This window comes from Mauremys mutica, chromosome 3 (genome assembly GCF_020497125.1).
Source record: "Mauremys mutica isolate MM-2020 ecotype Southern chromosome 3, ASM2049712v1, whole genome shotgun sequence".
Lineage (NCBI taxonomy): Eukaryota > Metazoa > Chordata > Testudines > Geoemydidae > Mauremys > Mauremys mutica.
In genome coordinates, this window is record NC_059074.1 from 98,427,940 (window position 1) to 98,447,662 (window position 19,723).

General features: G+C 42.7%; 1 protein-coding gene across 1 annotated transcript in view; it reads left to right on the top strand.

The window, feature by feature from the left end:
• Positions 1-19,723, top strand: part of LAMA2 (laminin subunit alpha 2) — a 407,250-nt gene that overhangs the window by 89,205 nt on the left and 298,322 nt on the right. Inside the window, exon 5 of the mRNA XM_045010304.1 lies at positions 17,776-18,018. Within this exon, the coding sequence (XP_044866239.1) occupies positions 17,776-18,018 (243 nt within the window). The remainder of the gene's footprint in view (positions 1-17,775; positions 18,019-19,723) is intronic.

Below are 19,723 nucleotides of genomic sequence, written 5' to 3' on the forward strand. Positions count from 1 at the left end.
TCATTTTTTTCCACAGATAACGGAAGTATTGATTAATATTATTTTTCCTCTTTCCCATTCTGGCTGTTACTATAGTGGCATTTGCCTTTCTATCAATGGTCAGATAGTTTCAGGATATATATCCTGGATACTGTGTTGTGCCTCTAAATCCCAGATGACACACTGTGACCTAATGCACACCTGTATTCACATCCTGCACACTATTGTAATAGTCTTTGTCCAAAATATGCCTTGTGAGGTATCATTTGAAAACTAATAACTCACTAATCATAATATATGGTAAAATATGTGTAGCAACATTATATGTAAAATTATGAACTGAAATGTGTTTGCCAATCAAATTTTACACCTGGCCAGAGGCATTAGCTTATCCTTTGTCTTTGAGGAATAGGTTTACCCCCGCCCCAGATTTGTCTGGTAATCACCTGTCAAATGGCCATTCTTTGGCAACAGAAGGGAGAAGGAACAGAAAAAACTGCATTTTAACAAACCAACAACATGGAATCTCTTTCACCACAAGACTCCATATGTCCGTCCTCACAATGGGAAGGAATTTTATCTAGGGTAACCTTCCAGAAAATGCATTTTAAAGGGTCACTGGGCTATGACGGGGAGGGATAGCTCAGTGGTTTGCACATTGGCCTGCTAAACCCACAGTTATGAGCTCAATCCTTGAGGGGGCAATTTGGGGCAAAAATCTGTCTGGGGATTGGTCCTGCTTTGAGCAGGGGGTTGGACTAGATGACCTCCTAAGGTCCCTTCCAACCCTGATATTCTATGAATGTAGGGTCAAAAACAACACAAGTATTCTCTCTGTCTCTTGCTCTCTTTCAACTAAGAAGACAAAGGAGCCAGCTTTTGGATTTTTGGAGGCATTCTGACATGAGAATTTGGTGAGCCCTGTTGCTGGAAACATGTGGTAAATATTTTACCTTGAACCAAGTCTAGTTGTTAAATTTTAGTTACTAGAAAGAGTTTTATCTTTATTTTTGTCACCATTTCTTTAATACCTGTTGTATATGTACTCACTTAAAATGTAGCTCTTTGTCGTTAAAGAAACTTGTTTTATTTTTTAAGCAATACTAATCCAATGTTGTGTTTAAACTGAATTGTTTGGGTAACCTCAGTTAAAGTAGCAAACTATTGCATGTTGACCCGGTATAGGGGCAATGAACCTATAATATCTGAACTGTATAGGAGAGGGCTGAACAGTGCAGAACACATGTTTTGGGGGAAAAATCCAGGACTGGAAGTGTGTTGGGGTCACCCTGCAAGTGGTAACCAAGGCTGGTGGAAGCTAGAGTGTTGACTGGAGTGTTGCTGACAGGCTGAAGTGATACACAGAAACTTAGGGTATGACCTGCATGCTGTTTGGCTGTTTGTGAGGGGACCGAGGTTGGGAGCTACAGCAGCAAAGCATGGTGAGGCACCAAAAGTTGCAGAACATTTGGTGACACAAGTTCTCATTGGTCTAGATTGCACCCCAGAATGTGATACACACACACACACACACATATACACACACACACTGGTGCATTCCAAAATGATGATATTTATGACTGTGTTTTATTGGCAAGTCCTCTACTGAACAGAGTCCACAGAGAGTCTGAGAGACTGGTAGCATGACAGGTAGTAGAATCAGAGGAATCTAAGTCTTGGACAGATTTTGCTCCTCTTGCTGAAATGTGTTATAATTGAACAGTTGTCAGTGAATAAAAACCAAGTCCTTAACAATTGATTTTTCTGGTGTACTATATGGGAATGCTGATGGTCATATCACATTTATCACAAAGTCATTATTGAAACGTAGGATCCATGCTAAAGCTAAAAGAAATGTAAGGGCAGCAAGATTCTGTGGTAGCTGTTGTGTCACAGGTGATGTGTGTGTGTGGGGGGGGTATGTGTGTGTGGAGGTATATGTACAGCCCCTCCCCAGATTTCTACTTGGCCTGACGTAGGGAAGGGAGAGCAGCTCTGTCCTTCTCCCACTGCACCTGCCCCCCGGCATGCTCGGCTCCTGTCCCCAGCAGGTAGGCCTGGGCAGGGAGCAGAAGGGGTGGGAGCAGCCGCTTCTCATGCTTGCCATTCTGGCTTGGTGCTGTATGCAGCGTGGCAGCTGGCTGCCAGAACCCAGATGGGGAGGCAGTGCCTTCTGCCCCCCAGCTCAGGCCCGGCTGCCGGGGACATGGGCTGAGTGAGCTGGAGCCCTCCCCCTGGCAGATTTCCAGCTCTCTTGGCTCCTGTCCCTGGCAGCTGGGCCTAGGTGGAGAGTGGGCTGCTGCCTCCACAGCCAGGCTCTCTCTCTGTCAGGCAGCTGCTGTGCTGTGCAGAGCAATGACATAGAGCAGACAGCTTCACCTGGACCCAGCTGCCAGAGAGAATGGCTGAACATGTAGAGGGAGAGGGAGGCGCCCCATTTTCCACAGGTAACTCTGGTGGGGTAGGTAGAGCACAGTGGCCCCGGGCTGGGCGCAGGGTGGTGGGTGTCACTGGGCAGAGGAGACACGTGGAGCAGTCATGTGTCCTCCCCTTTAGATTGTGCCCCCCCTCACCCTCCGGTATCAGGAAGCACGAGTCCTCTATGTGTGGTGTTATGAAAACCCATGATGATAAAAGCAGGATGATATCAGCAGACCTAGTAGGAGGTTGGTTATTGATTGATTAAGTTGCTTTTGGTGGTATATTGGCTTTATGGTCATAGGGCCTAATTCTGCAATGAGCACCCTAATGGGAGTTCAGGATGCTAAACAACTTGCTGTAGGCATTCAGAAGCTTGCAGGATTGGGTCAATAGTAATAAACTGACCTACTGATATTTGCTTTATTTCCTGCCCTTTTTTGTATTAGCTGATTTTGGGCTGTAAATATTATTTAAAATATTTAATAAGATACCACTATCCCTGACAATATGGGTTAATAATAATAAGAGATATACCAATCTCCTAGAACTGGAAGGGACCTTGAAAGGTCATTGAGTCCAGCCCCCTGCCTTCACTAGCAGGACCAATTTTTGGCCTAGATCCCTAAGTGGCCCCCTCAAGGATTGAATTCATAACCTTGGGTTTAGCATGTTCAATGTTCAAACCACTGAGCTATCCCTCGCCCCTGTTTACATGCCAGGACATTGCCTAGGCCAGACCATTGCATTTGAAAAGATGACTTGCCAGCAGCCTCAACCCAGCAGTGATCTAGAACCACCCCAAGGTAATAATGGTGTGGTGATAATAAAGTAAACATTTTGGCAGAACCTGAGGTTGTTGAAAGGCACCCAAGGTTTATTGATTCAAGATGAGGAATGTGTATGTGCGCCTTTTTCCTTTAAAGATGGGAGAATTCATTTGTTGCTGGCAATATTACTCTCTGTTTCTGCTCAGTTAAATCCATGTGCAGCAGTGTGCTGCAGAAGTGCTTGGGGAGTCACTTTTCAGTGATTCAGTTTAAACAAAAAGAAAAGACACTCATTAACACATGCCTCTTGCTCTTTGATATTCTAAGTTACTGAACATACTTAACGAGGAGGATATTTATTGTGTCTCTTCTAAACACCAAATAGTAGAGGTTTGGTCTTTCCTTACATAAAGTGTACAGTTTTATTGCCAAGGAACAGCTTTTGCTTGACTCTTGATCTTGAAATATTACAGTTTCCAAGGGAAATTCTTTTTATATGGATGACATAATTTCTCTTAATACTTTTTCATCTGAGAGTCCATTCTTTATGGTCCTTCACCCCCCAACCTCATCCATGCTATCTTGTGCTTATATTTAAGGTAGTACTCAAAGTACTTTGAAAATATTTGGTTCAGTTAAGCACCCAAAAATTCAGATGCTAAGCAGAATGTGCATAAATTTCTCTGAACTGTAAATCTCATAACCCTTTTTGTGTGAAATTTCTAATGCTCCCTGGCATCAGCCAGGATGGAAACACTGCCAGAACTGTCTTTTACAGTATTTCCACTTCCAATCCCAGGTGAGGCAAAGAAGAGCAGAGATGAGGAGCCATTCAAGAAAACAAACAGCTATATAATTTAACTTTAACAAAACTTTTTCTAGTCATATGAAAATCTGCAGTTTTGGTTGGAGATTTGTTTGAAGGTTTGTGCCAGTTCAGTAGTACTTCTTTTATTATTCAGTTTATCCATTCATATTATTATTATTTATGTGTCTACATAAATAATTTAAAGTGTCTAAATGATATAGGAGCTTAAATCCTGTTTTCAGAAGTGTCTTAGGCACATAGGAACCTAAGTCGCATGGAAAGTCAATGAGACACAGGCTCTTAAATGCCTAAGTTACTTTTGAGAATGGGACACACACTCCTAAGTCACTTAGACCCCTTTGCAAATGTTATCCCTAAGTTAAAATGAGTCTTTTGGATTTGGTGTTTTAAGAGTCCCCCTCCCCTCCCAATCTATTTGAGGGAGAGGTGCGCATAGTCAGCCTCACTCTCTCTTCCCAGGTTCCATTTTGCTCCAATGGCAGGACAAAAGTCGAGACGGTTGGAGATGGGCTGGGCGCAGTGGTTGACCAGGGCGTCTTTCGCATCTTGCCGTGCTCTTAGCGTACCACGTCGCTTGCAGAAACCACCTTCATGACCGTTGGTCTTATTCCAAAAGGTCTCATCCGCTCAATCCGCCGGAGTCTGTCTTCACATGCTCGGGATAGACAAGGCCCCATCTCACCGAAGGTCTATGCCCGACAGCTACCCTCAACCTGGTTTAGCCAGCCTGTCGAAGCTGTTGCCCGGGGTGTGGCCGCTGCGCATGCTACAGCTACTAGGAGCCACAGGTGAGAGCTGAGTGACAGGTGGGGACCAAAGGTGGACGAGCTGCCCTGAAAGGACACGACATGCCCCTACACCAGAGGTGCTACCCCTCCCTGAACACCCCATACACCCTTTAAAGTCCTGTGGCGATGGGCGAGCGACGAAGCAGCAGGTGTGGATACACTGGGAGCTGTAGCCGCAGACCTGCACACAGACGGCTCAGGTCTAATGGTCATCTTCTTGCTGACCGAAGCAACAGCTGGATTCGGCGTCTACCTGAGTGACTGAGCAGCCCTCTTTAGGACTGCACTGCTCACCTCCGTAGTAAGAGGAAGGGGCTAGAAAAGGTGCCCTAAACATTGTTTGCTTCATAGAACCCTGGCCAGCTTACCGCGGCTGGAGGGGATCCCATCTTATGCGGTCGAATAACAAAATTTCAAACAACAAAATGCAAGGTGACACCACTCATTATTGGTACATGGAATGTACGCACGCTTCAAGACAACCCCTCAGCAGATCGACCAGAAAGAAGAACGGCTCTGGTCGCCAGAGAGCTCGCAAGATTTAACATCGATATTGCGGCCTTGTGTGAAACTCGTCTAGCCAACGAAGGTCAGCTCACAGAAACAGGAGGTGGTTACACATTCTTCTGGTGTGGACGTAGCAGTGACGAATGTTGTGAGTCTGGAGTTGGCTTTGCGGTTAAGAATCATCTTGTCCGCAAACTTGCCAGTCTTCCCAAGGGCATGAACGATCGACTCATGACACTGCATCTTCCACTACCGAGGAAAGCGAGTTATACTAATCAGCTCTTACGCACCCACAATGACGAATCCGGATGAAGTAAAGGACAAGTTTTATGAAGATCTCGATGCCCTACTTTCATCCGTGAAGCGCACCGACAGGCTGATTCTACTTGGCGATTTTAACGCGAGAGTAGGATCCGATCACTCTGCCTGGGATGGCGTCATTGGAAAAAATGGAATCAGCAAATGCAACAGCAATGGCCTACTACTATTGAAGACATGTGCGGCTCATGATCTGATCATCACCAATACCATCTTCCGCCTGCCCACTCGCAAAAAGACGTCCTGGATGCACCCACGTTCCAAGCACTGGCATCTCATTGATTATGTCATCGTGTGGAGGAAAGACAGACAGGACATAAGGGTGACTAAGGCCATGCTGAGTGCTGACTGTTGGACAGATCATAGACTTATCATCTCTAAATTAAGCCTTCACATCAAGTCAAAGAGACGTCCGCAGGGAAATAAAGCTGTGATGAAAAAGATCAACGTCAGTAAACTGAGGAACCCCAACACAGCAGCTTCACTAGTAGAAGATCTCGACAACCAACTCTCAGAGCTGCACTTAGAGGAAAATGTTGAGAGGAACTGGGAACGCTTCCGAAATATTGTGCACTTTTCTGCACTAAAGGTTCTTGGACCCTCACCCAGGAAACAGCAGGACTGGTTTGATGAAAACGACGAAGAGATCAAGGCTTTACTTGCTGAAAAGCACCGCCTTCACCGTGCTCATCAGAACGACCCATCGTCAACAGCTAAGAAAAATGCCTTCAACAACATTCGCAGGACCGTACAGAGCAAGCTTCGTAAGATGCAGGACTCCTGGTTGAGTGCCAAAGCAGATGAAATCCAGAAGTTTGCTGATAGAAATGATGCCAAACGGTTCTACGAAGCCCTTAGATCCTTGTACAGACCTCGGCCTTCAGGGAGTTCCCCTCTACTGGACTTAGATGGTGTAACTCTCATTACTGAGAAGACTGATTTTACAGCATTGAGCTGAGCATTTCCAATCTGTACTGAACCTCCCATCTTCCATCAATAATGAGGCGATTGACAGAATGCCCCAGGCGGATATTAATTACAGCCTGGACGTTCCGCCATCAGAGACTGAAACCCTACAGGCCATCAGTCAGCTGTCTAGTGGCAAGGCCTCAGGATCTGATGTGATTCCAGCAGAAATCTATAAGGATGGTGGTGCAATGCTTGTTGACAAACTCACTCAGCTGTTCCAGTCCTTCTGGAATCAAGGGTCCATTCCTCAGGAATTGAAAGACGCGTCCATCGTACACCTCTACAAGAGGAAAGGAAATCGAAAAGTCTGTGATAATCATAGAGGAATATCACTGCTTTCTAGCGCAGGTAAGATCCTTGCACGAGTGTTGCTGAACCGCCTTATTGACCACCTGGAAAAGGGTTTACTACCTGAGACACAGTGCGGCTTCTGCAAAGAGCGTGGCACTGTGGACATGATCTTCGCAGTTCGACAGCTCCAAGAGAAGTGTCAAGAGCAGAATCATGAACTGTATACCATCTTCGTGGATCTTACCAAGGCTTTTGACACTGTCAGTTGCGAAGGTCTGTGGCGCATCATGTCGAAGTTTGGGTGCCCTGACAGATTCATCCTGATGGTACGTCAGTTCCACGACGGCATGACGGCTCGTGTTCTGGACGACGGAGAAGCTTCAGAGGCCTTTCCCGTCACAAACGGCGTCAAGCAAGGGTGTGTGTTGGCACCGACCCTGTTCAGCATAATTTTTTCAGCTATGCTGTCAGACGCCTTTCAGAACAGTTCCTTGGGAATCAGCCTGAGATACAGGACTGATGGGAAACTGTTCAACCTGTGAAGACTCCAGGCTGTCACCAAAATAAAGGATACTGTGCTAAGAGACCTTCTTTTTGCTGACGACTGTGCCCTGAATGCTGGATCAGAGCAGGAAATGCAAGCTAGCATGGATAAATTCGCAGCAGCATGCGATAACTTCGGTCTCCTCATCAACATAAAGAAAACCGAAGTGATGCACCAGCCAGCTCCGAAAGCCCAACACCAAGAGCCCACCATCATAGTGAAGGGACAAAAGCTGCAAGCAGTGGACCAATTTACATACCTTGGCAGCACCCTTTCTTGCGCAGTGACAATTGACATCGAGGTCAACTGCAGAATCGCTAAGGCAAGTTCTGCATTTGGCAGACTGTTGACCAATGTGTGGGACCGCCGTGGAATAAGCCTTGCTACAAAGCTTAAAGTCTACCGAGCAGTAGTGCTAACTACCCTGATGTATGCCAGTGAGACTTGGACTGTATACAGGAGGCACGCTAGGCAACTGAACCACTTCCACATGACTTGCCTCCGCAGACTTCTGAGGATCCGGTGGCAGGATAAGGTGCCAGATACAGAAGTCCTCTCCAGAACAGGCCTGCCATCAATTTATACTCTGCTTATGAAAGCAAAGACATGCTGGGCAGGCCATGTTGTAAGGATGTCAGACCACCGCATCCCCACACAGCTCTTTTATGGTGAGCTGTCTCAAGGAAAGCGATCGCATGGGGGACAAAAGAAGCGATACAAAGACACGCTGAAAGCCTCTCTTAAGTCCCTGGATATTGACATCACCTCCTGGGAAACCCTGGCACAAGACCGATCGACATGGCGTACGCTGATCCATCAAGGCTGCCAGACATCTGAAGCCAGAAGGATAACTATAGCACAAGAGAAGCGAGCACTCCGTAAAGCCAGAGCTGTAAATGTAGTAACAGTGGTGCCCACACATGTCTGCCCGACATGTGGCAGAACATTTCGTGCCCGTATTGGCCTTATCAGCCACCTGCAGACGCACTGTGGACAGCTCACAACCTGCTAGATGTCAAGGTCTTCTTCGAAAACGATGGACGAACATCATTTGAAAACAGTTGGATTTTCACTAGAACAGTCTAAGCACGTGCTCACTAAGATTTCAGTAGAAACATATAAAGATTTTAAATGTCAATTATATTAAAGTTGCTTTCTGCTCAGTGGTACAGCAGTTTCACAGACATGTGTTATATCCTTCTTTCCAAAGTGGGTAACAGATGGGTGTCACCTCAGATTAAAAATAAGCATTTGTTTATATACTATTCATGTAATTTTTTTCCACTGAATAGAAAAGTACAGAAATCATAAAAATGAATAAAATCTTTAGACTTCACATTCATAAAACTGTTTAATGTTGTGTGAACTTGCTGTCACTTGTACATTAAGCAAATTCTAAACAATTTCAGTGAGAAAATTAGGCTTTCTTTGGGGAAGATAGCTTAGTGCATGTTGTACCTTTATCTGACCAAAATAGTTTTATTTGTTTCGATATTAATATTAAGGTTCCTGTGGTGGAAATAAAGCATATATTAAAGTGGAGGATATTATTGATGGTGTTTTGAGTCATTATTGGAATCTAAATGATCTTTCATTGTTGTAGGGTTGGCTCTGTAATCAGTGCTGAGATTGAGAGTGACATTGTAAATAACTGGAACTCCTGATCAATGTATTCCAGAAGGTTTCAAATGGCACCTGTAGAATTGCTGCCATCACTACCAACAACTCAAGCATTCAGACAGCTCACTTTGGAATGAAGTAGGTGAGAGGAGCCCCAGTGGAATTTCCATTAAAGTACATGAAAACTCTCATTGTCTTTAAAGGGAGCTGGATTGGCCCCAAAATTAACATCCCTTATTCCCACTATACCCCACCATGAGTGCAGTTCTGGCTTGCAAAGAAAAAAAAAAGCATCCCAGCCTGTCTTTCTTGAAAGTAATAAGAATATAAGAATGGCTATACTGGGTCAGACCAAAGATCCATCTAGTCCAGTATCCTGTCTTCCGACAGTGGCCAATGCCAGGGAATGAACAGAACAGGTAATCATCAAGTTATCTATCCCCTGTCGCCCATTCCCAGCTTCTGAAAAACAGAAGCTAGGGACACCATCCCTGCCCATCCTAGCTATTAGCCATTGATGGACCTATCCTTCATGAATTTATCTAGTTCTTTTTTGAACCCTGTTATAGTCTTGGCCTATTACACAACATCATCTGGCAAGGAGTTCCATAGGTTGACTGCGTTGTGTGAAAAAAATACTTCCTTTTGTTTGTTCTCTCCATGAAAAGAAATGTAGAGCCATAGGAAATGAAGAAATGTAAGTTGCTTTCTCCCACTGTCATACAAGGGAAGTGACTGGGAAAGACTAACTTTGATCCTAAACTCTGGTGTGATAAAGGCTAAAGACAAGAAGCAGCAAAAGTTGTCCAGAGACAGCAACTAATCCTTTATAGGCCTTGACAACTAAGCAGTAAGTTCAGAAAGTAGAGAGAATCACAAAGAACTGAGGCTGCTAGAAACTATGCTGGCACTTATGCTCCTCACTCATCTGAATGTGTCTCTAAGTATTCAGCAGCTGGGCAGATTGGGAGTCAGGTCCAATTTTGCAGTGCTCTGGCTTTTCACAGAGTGCTTGTTTTTTGTTTTGTTTTGTTTTAGTAGACTTTCCCTTTAAATGTTACAATAATGAGATGAATTCTATTGCTCTGCTGCTTAGAGCATTATCAAAATGTGAGAGCTGTTATGTTAGTAAAGTATCTAGTTTTCTTAAGAAGAACATGTTTTTTAGAGGCTCTGTGGTCACTCTGATGGTCAAAGGTGGTGGTAGTGGAGAAAGCTGGAACCGGAAAAAAAGGCATTTTTATACTCTTATTTAGGGTACATTTCTCAAATGATACATTTGATTGTATTGATTAACAGAATTGAAATGTCCATATGAGTGAATATTATTGTTTCATGAGGAAGATAAATACAATTTCTAATTGGAAAATGGATAGATTTACAGATATTTAGATTTTGGGGGTTCACTATGTCAAAGCTTTTCCCACATTTGCCCCCAAAATCTGTTCACTGGCACCTTATATTCTGTGACACTCTGTCCTGTTAAAATATCATGAAGAAAGAGTCACACCCTCATCAGTTGTAACTAGTGAAGTCTGTCACATTATGGAGAAACTACCTTGGAATCAAGCATATGCTGCTTTAAGCCCAAGCTCCCCATCTGGTAGGAGCATTTCAGCTGGCAGCAACTCAGATGAGCAGGAGAGAGATACTGTCATTAGAAGGCAAACTACAGCATGGTAGGGAGCTGTTCGGTTCTCTAAATTGATATTAGTTGACTCCTACTAAGCATCTTTTTTCCCCATGCTGGCATTTTCAATTATAGCTTCTCTGACTGTGAGAGCAGAATGTTTGAAAGTGATGTGACTGTCTCTCTCATGACAAAGTGTTAGCAAGAAATTTACATGGCAGCTTGAGGAGTTTTGAGAGAAATGCTACTCTTAAATGAGTTTCTTTTCCACATCTGAATTGGGCTTTAGAGTTTTAAAAGTTGTTGACATGAAGAAAGCTGCTAATTTTTTTAAAATATCCACTACTTTAAAAATTCTGATGTGAAAGATTCCTATCTTCTGTCAGAAATGAAAGAGGCACATGATTTAAACTCTTGTAATGGTCTCTGACCACACGCCATAACCGACAAATGACTGCCTACATGGGGTATAGGGAACTGAGTGCATGATGGCTGTCTTCAAAAGCATGAGCTGCTACAACAAGTACTAATCAAAAACCAGCTTAATAGCTATCAGTAGTAGTTGGACTTAGTATTTCTTTCAGATGTAAAAGCCATTAGAAAGCAAGACTATTACAAAATGACAAACACTGCAGGTCTAATATTTCATACAGTGGAGAGATGTGTTGTTCTGCATACAAAGAAACCAGTATACACTGTTAATGATGATTTTAAAATATGGATAGGAAACTGTGTAGTACAGGAATTGACATTTTATTAATTTCATTTGGATGGTGATTATATTTGGATTTCCTAATGCACGGGCGATGTTCGGCACACAAAATCTGACTATTAGAATACTATTATTAATCTGAGGACTCCTTACTCTCTCACCCCAGCTACATCCTTCTGCAGCTGGCTCTGAGATCCTCTCTTATGAATATATGCATTTCAATATTACTCATCACCAAAGTATCATCTGGGCTTGGACTAGTCCCTCCTTTTTAATCAGGGTGAGGTGTCTACTCTTCCCATGTCCTCAGAAGTAAAGGTCCTCTGCAAGGCATTCTGCAACAGTGGGAACAGGAAATGATCTTGCTGCTACTATCAGCCCTGATTCACTGGCTCCAGGCTGAGTTGCTTCATGAGCTTATGTGTGTTGCTGCTAGCCCGGGGTGGGCAAACTTTTTGGCCTGAGGGCCACATTGGGGTTCTGAAACTCTATGGAGGGCCGAGTAGGAAGGCTGTGCCTCCCCAAACAGCCTGGCCCCTGCCCCCTATCCGCTCCCTCCCACTTCCCGCCCCCTGACTGCCTCCCTCAGAGCCCCCGACCCATCCAACACCCCCTGCTCCCTGTCCCCTAACCACCGCCTCCCGGGACCCCCCGCCCCTGCTCCCTGTCCCCTGACTACTCCAACCCCTATCCACACACCCACCCCCTGACAGCCCCCCCGGGACTCCCACCCCCTATCCAACTTCCCTCTGCTCCTGGTCCCCTGACCACCTCCTCCCGGAACCCCCCGCCCCTAACTGCCCCTGGGATCCCACGCCCTTATCCAGCCCCCCCTTCTCCCTGTCCCCTGACTGCCCTCCTGACCCCATCCACATCCCCGCTCCCCGACAGGCCCCCTGGGATTCCCACTCCCAACCCTCCCTGTTCCCCATCCCCTGACTGCCCCCCCCAGAACCTCCACCCCATCCAGCCGCCCCTTCCTCCCTGACTGCCCCCCAGGAACCCCTGCTCCCTTACCCAACCTCCCCCCTCCCCACCCCCTTACCAGCAGCCAGAGCTTGCAGCTGCGACACCTGGCCAGAGCCAGCTGTGCTCCTCACGCTGCCCAGCAGGAGCACCGGAGCAGAGTGCGGCCAGTGCGGCAGCATGGCTGCGGTGGAGGGGGGACAGTGAGGGAGGGGCCGGGGCCAGGCAGGACAGTCCCGTGGGCCGTAGTTTGCCCATGTCTGTGATAGAGAAATCCCAAGTTTTCAGATATGGGCAACTTAAATTCTGAAACATCCCTTTGTCCTGGTTCATTATCCACCACTGCATCCAGCTTTAGTATATGTTTCTTGTAAAATGATCAGCAGTAAAACAGTTAACATTGTTGACATCCCATTTATTATCATTGCATTCCAGAGTTAATGCATTATTGAGATGAATGGGTAGTTCATACCTATCAGAGTTGGTTTAGGTTGCCTGTTTGTAAATTCAGGAAGATGAACTGACTATAAACAATGCTAGTGTTAAGTTTAGGAGGATATTTTTGCAACCATAAGGATTAAAAATTAATTACGTATGGAAAAAAAACCTCTTAGATTTATCAACACAATTTGTGGAATGAGGTTAATTATGTTCATACATCTTATGCATCTAAATAAGAATATAAACCTTTGTCCAAATTCTGAATGCCACATGTATGTTACAGCTTACCTGATTGATGTATAGAAGAAAAATCAAAGAGAGAGCTATAACAAGAAAGAAACAAGTAAAGAAACATTTTGCGACAGATTGTTGGTATAACTCTGAGACATTAGCCCTGTTTTTTGGAATTAGATTCTGAGATGTTGGGCAATATTCTATATAATTGGTCATTATAACTGGTATTTAATTTGTGATGCTATTCTGAATTACAAAAAAATGCTATATTAGCTGATGGATTTATTTTTGAAATAGATGAGCTGGTGGGAGTAACACACAAGGAAATTCCTGCTTCATTGGCTAACCTTATGCAGATTAATGATTCACTTCAGCACAATCTGAATAATATTAGTGTAGTGAATTATCCTGGACAGTAGGATACACTTTCCTATATCTTCTGAGCCATTCTTGAGAAGACAGTGCTATAACATATGGAAGTGTATTTTTCAATGTGTGTTTTGAAGACTGCTGCTGAGATAATTAGCAATGAAAATGAGACCCAAGACTCATTTTGTATGTCATCATGAGGCCCATTCTGTCTATAATTTGGGAAAGACTCAGAGGGCTATTTAGAGTATTCCCCTACTAATTATGTTATAGTCACATGACCGAAGTAACTGGAAACAGCTCCATCTGTACAGTGGCTGCTGTGCTAATTGGCTGCTATATGCCACTTGGCAGTTTGGTACTGCTCTGCTCTTTTTTCACATTCAGATTGGCAAACGTTGATTACCAGATTGTATTCCATTGGACTTGTGTAAAAAGAGAGATGCTCTAAGATTGAACTATTGTGATATTATTTACACGTATCAGCCTACTGATCCAATCAATCAGAAAGATGTATTCCATGTAATACCCTATGGGAACAAGCTCAGAGTGAACATTTCGCTAAGAATTTTGACTCCAGCTAGCAGAACTGGTTCACTTTTTGTGTCATTGTGAAATAAACATGGTGACAATGTGACATAAGTGCAGTAAAGCTCAAAGATACTTTAGGTTTTATCTGTATTAGAGCACACAGTCGCTGAGTTCCAGTTGGTTGTATTGTGCTAACTGAAGCACCATTGACAAGTCTGTCCACACTAAGGTAAGGTTGCACTCACACCAGGAGTGCCTTACACTAATTCAGGTGGGATGGCTGTCGTCTTTGACAAAGATGACAGCTACCTGAACTAGAAAACCTCCTTTATCCACTGGCTGAGAGTTCCCTCTTAGCTACCCATCTTGCCACACCCCACCAATGCCCCACAGTACCCCCTTCAAAATCTTCCCCAGTCCTGGTCTCTTGCCATGCCCCCCACATTATCCACTGAAAATTCCCTGGCTGTGTGTTTATGGGTACTGTTCAATCATGGTGTGTGTGTGTGTGTGTGTGTGTGTGTGTGTGTGTGTGTGTGTGTGTGTATTTTCAGATGGTGTTAATCAATGGAGTTTATTGACTTACACTAACTGAGGGATCTGATACTGAACATTTACATTTTAATGGTGCGTATTGTAGCATTACCAGCATGCCCAAAAGAAACTGTTTCTCCCTGAGCTCCTACTGGCGTGCACTTCCACAACTCTCCCAATGCATGTCTATGTCTAAATGGGACCATTTAGTCCACACTCTTTTGTGGGGTTAAAGAAAAGCAGGAATAAATTCATTTAATTCCCAAGTTAGGCTTTCCTATTCTATTGCATGGCCCAGCCTGAAGGAATAATCTTGTTTTATTACAAAGACACCCTCTTTCGGGTCAGCTGATGAATGGAGACATGAACTAGAAAAATGGAATATATTTCATAACTCCATGGAATGTAAATAATTTGGCATCATTTCAAAAGCTACTTTTGGAATTCTCAAATCAAAGGCAAGACAGAGACAATGCTCTGGGTCAGCTGAAAACTAACTAATGTGTGTTTAAAAATTATTCTTTATGTACTACACTAAAGTGTTTTCTTAAGTTAAGAAAAAAATTCCACGAGCTGCAGCATGTCAATTGTTTATTTTCTTTCCCTTTATATTTTCTTTCAAACTTTATTGTATTTTAACACAAACAAAACCAAAAGATATGTAATCAACTGATAACTCATCCATAATGTGCAATATCTCAATGGAATACAAGAGAAAGGAATTAGGATAAGTCTTCTGCAGTATGCACAGGACACTTATTAAGGCACCTTCATACTCAACAAGTTTGCTTACTTTAGTTGTAAAAGCAGCCTTTTACTTCCCTTTATTCCTGTTAGCCCTGCAGAGCCCAACACAACTGAGAGTGTTAAGTGAACACTGGCAGCAGTTTTTGCAGCAATGAGAACACCTATTTGAGCAATGATGATATTGGAGAGTGAGGGTATTCAGCACTAGAAAATACTCCTAGTCCATCTCTGGTTTTCAGTGAATACTGTAGGGTTGTCAGACCAAACAATACACGTCTCATTTGCTATCATGTATTTCAGTGAGATTGCACAAATTTCAGCCGTTCTGCTGTTCTAATATCTGAGCTTCGAGTATAAACTCAAATACTAAAGCATTTGTTAGGAATACTTCACATTGAGATCTCTGGACTGGATGTTTTGAGCCAAAAAAGTTTACATGGCTGGACTAGATAAGACCTATTAGTGTAATATAAAACTATTTAGTTCAATGGAGCCATTACCATGCAAAAAAAAAGTCCAAAATAACTTTCTGAACAAATATATCAGAAATGGTCTCCTAGACGATGCAGTTTTTTCTTAACAATTACAATACGATGTTTGAAAAAAAAATTATTGAGCACTCCAATTAGATTATTTCTTTCCCAACAACATAATTTTGTGAGGGGAGAAAATAAAGTTTAGCTATTTTTAAACCATCTTACACCGTTTACAGGAAATGACATATGTTGGTGTGATCTGGTGTGGTTGTAATTTATGGCTGCAATCCAATCTGTCAGTAAGTGGGAACAATGAAGAGAGTAAAGGGCATGTATGAAATAGGAGGAGAGTGATTGAACGAGAGCAATGAATAGTGCGGTTAGTCTTTCCTAGCTCAGGGGCTTGTTGGTTTATATGCTGATATACGTCCACCAAGAATAGTGTTCATAACCAAGTTCTAATGCCATGAGTGGACACAGTAATACTCACCATCTAAGGCAACCCTCAACAAATCTACTCCCATACACATGTTTTTCAAGTTGAAAAACAGATGGCAAGTGCTGTGACAGTATGGTGCTTGAAATTACTGCAGGAGTTTCTCCTTAAGAGGGCAGAGAACAGGGAGCTACTCTTGCCTGCCCCTAATCCCATCCCAAAGCTCTGCAAGCATTGTTAATACTTGGGCTTCACAGAGGGCAGAATTCACCTCTTGAAACTGCACTGTGGATCTTAACTATTTTGTTCTTGGTATGTGCCTGGAGGGCAGAATGATGGAGTTGAGGTGTACATCTGATAATTTTTCATCATATATGTTCTTCAGAGGTACTCTCCCAAATCCAACATTGAAGCCATTAAGCCAGAAATTAGCACAATATTCTCCCTCCGGCCTCCTTCTGTATGTGCTCACGGCACTACCTCATAGAAAGGTGACTCTAACTATTAATTCACTGTACATTCATCCCTTCTAACAGGGACCTATGCTGTCACTCCTCTGCTTCATTGTTAGCACTCTGGTATCTGTATGTTATTAGGGGAAAAGATGCTGCATCATTAGCAAATGTCGTTCTGGAGCTATAAATGTAACTATTGTTTGTGGCTCAAATCCCAGCAACCAGGATAGCAGAAAAAAACCTTGATAAATCAACTGGAAAGACAGATGAAGCAGACAATAATAAGTGTTGATTACATGCTATTATTCTGTTTATAGTGACATTTTATAAGAACATAAGAATGGCCGTACTGGGTCAGACCAAAGGAACATCCAGCCCAGTATCCTGTCTACTGATAGTGGCCAATGCCAGGTGCCCCAGAGGGAGTGAACCTAATCAAGTGATCTCTCTCCTGCCGTCCATCACCACCCTCTGATAAACAGAGGCTAGGGACACCATTCCTTACCCATCCTGGCTAATAGCCATTAATGGACTTAACCTCCATGAATTTATCCAGTTCTCTTTTAAACCCTGTTATAGTCCTAGCCTTCACAACCTCCTCAGGCAAGGAGTTCCGCAAGTGTATCATGTATCTCTATCCTATAAGGCTTATTTATGGCAGCTGTACGGAAGCCATGTGATGTGGCCAAGAATGTTTTATGGAGAGATTTCATATGACATGATTACTCACTAGTGTCTTAACCACACAGTTTCACATAAGAGAGAGAATCATAATCGAGTTTGGGAAATGGGTAACTGTTACAAAAGGGGTGTGTGTGTATGTATGCACAAATGCATGCGTATATGCACATATTGATATATAGTAAATTGTACAAATGTAAATACCATATGCAAATATAAAATTTTGAATATTTCAAATGAAACTGAAGGAGAAGTTTGGCAATTCTCTAGTGAGTTAGATTGACTCTGGAGGGTTATTTTTTATCACACTTCAAAAAGTCTGGGCTGTCACAGTGGAACTTTCTTTCTTGCAGAAATTTTACTGGAGAAGGGATATTTTCACAGTCAAAGAGTTTCACTGCAAGGTGTTGCCTCCTTTCATTTTCAGGGAAAATTTCTCAAATGAGAATTGACTATATTTAGCTTTTTTACTTTGGCAGAAAACGAATATATAAATACACATTTACGTATATTTTTAATTGGTTCTCCAGGTATTCCAGATTGCATATGTTATTGTGAAAGCAGCTAATGCCCCTCGACCTGGGAACTGGATTTTGGAGCGTTCACTGGATGGTGTTAACTATCAGCCATGGCAGTATTATGCTGTAACAGACACAGAATGCCTGACACGTTACAACATTCATCCCCGCAGAGGACCTCCATCCTATGCAAAAGATGATGAAGTTATATGCACTTCATTTTACTCCAAGATCCAACCACTGGAGAATGGAGAGGTAAGATGGGAAATATACTGCAGCAAACATGCCAACAGAAATATTCTTTTGCTTAATTGATAAGTATATGCCTTGTGCAGACAATGTTTTTGTATGGGCTTTATATATGAAGGATGGGGCTCTGTTCCTTATATATGCATCAATAGAGGTTGCCATATACCCCATTAAACAGGGGGAAATGCACACTAATAAACACATGCAGTGTGAGGGAACTGTGTGGACCTTAATCTCTAGTACTTACAGGCAACTCCTTTGTAGTTAGATAGGCAGCAATTCCAATAAGAAGGAAAGAAAGATACTGGGTGAAACTCCCACTGACTTCAGGGGGGTTAGGATTTCACCTGCTATATTTAAATGTACCTCTTACAACTGTAAGCAGCTTTCCCCTTCCCTTTTCTTATTAAAGTGGCAAGAAATGAATATTTTTCACAGAATAAATTTTCATATTTATTAAACTTACTCACATCCTGATAATTCATAAAAATAAAATGACAGTTGAATATGGAATAGATTTTAGGCAACACATTTTGGTGTACATTAGTCACAGAGTGGGATATTTTTCTATTACTGTACTGACTCTGATTGCTGAGTAATTCCTAACTATCATGCAAAAATCTCACTCTTTTTTTTTTAAACCAAAACTGCTTTTCAGTTTGTGGAGCTTCTGAACTTTCAGCTTTTTTTCTTTCATACTCCATGCCTATTTCACTTCAACTATGCAACGCACTACATATCCCAGCTAGATTTTTTTTAATGAATGGAATGACATAGCTCCTAGTTATGGGTGACTTTATTGCATTTTTTTTCAGTAGTTTATATTTCAAGGCCCATGGATGCCTGACATGCTGCAATCAGGAATGCTGTCTATAAACTTTTCACAATTCTGGACAATACTCAGAACATGCACGTTTCTGAGCTCTCAAAATGCTATCTGTCTAGAGACACAGTGGATTGAACTCGGAAGCTGGAGGTCTGCATTGAAGAATTTGTGTATTTGCAAGCTTATGTTTGTGTGTGTAATTACCATGATTATCTGTGCAAATTGGGTGCTGAGGCATGGAAAAGGCCATTTCCTAATGCGGTTGCAGAAATAATACATATAAATGTAAGCATGGAATTGTACACAATTTCTTGCAAAGAAATTTTCAAAGGGATCTAAATCTGTCCTTCTAGCATGTGCAATCAGATGTGTAATCAGTTGCACACAAGATACAACTCAAGACAGACACCATTTGTGTTCACTTTTCATGTGAAGTAGAGTTTACACGTGTGTGCACAGATGTCATATTTCTAAAATATTTATGAGTAAATCCAGGGAGTGACTAGGGGACCTGAATCATCAATTTTACTAATATAGACATTTCAGACAGTTTAGTTTGATGAGAACATTTGTATAGTTAAACCCGATGCCACCAGAACCCTTTCAGCTTCTCAGTTGATTTAAATTCATTCTCTTTCTTTAAGAGCATAATTCTCTTCTGAGACTTGCAGGCAAATCTTAACTCCAATCTTCTGCTGTCCCATGAATGAAACTATTCAATCAGATCCATGCCTCCTTATGTTCTTAACGTAGATTAAATTGGTTTCAGTGAGCTATGGGCTCCTAAGTAACAAAGGGCCCCACTTCAGTAAAGCACTTAAGTATGTATTTAACTGTGAGCACGTGCTTAAGTCTTATTGACTTCAATAGAATTTAGCCCATGCT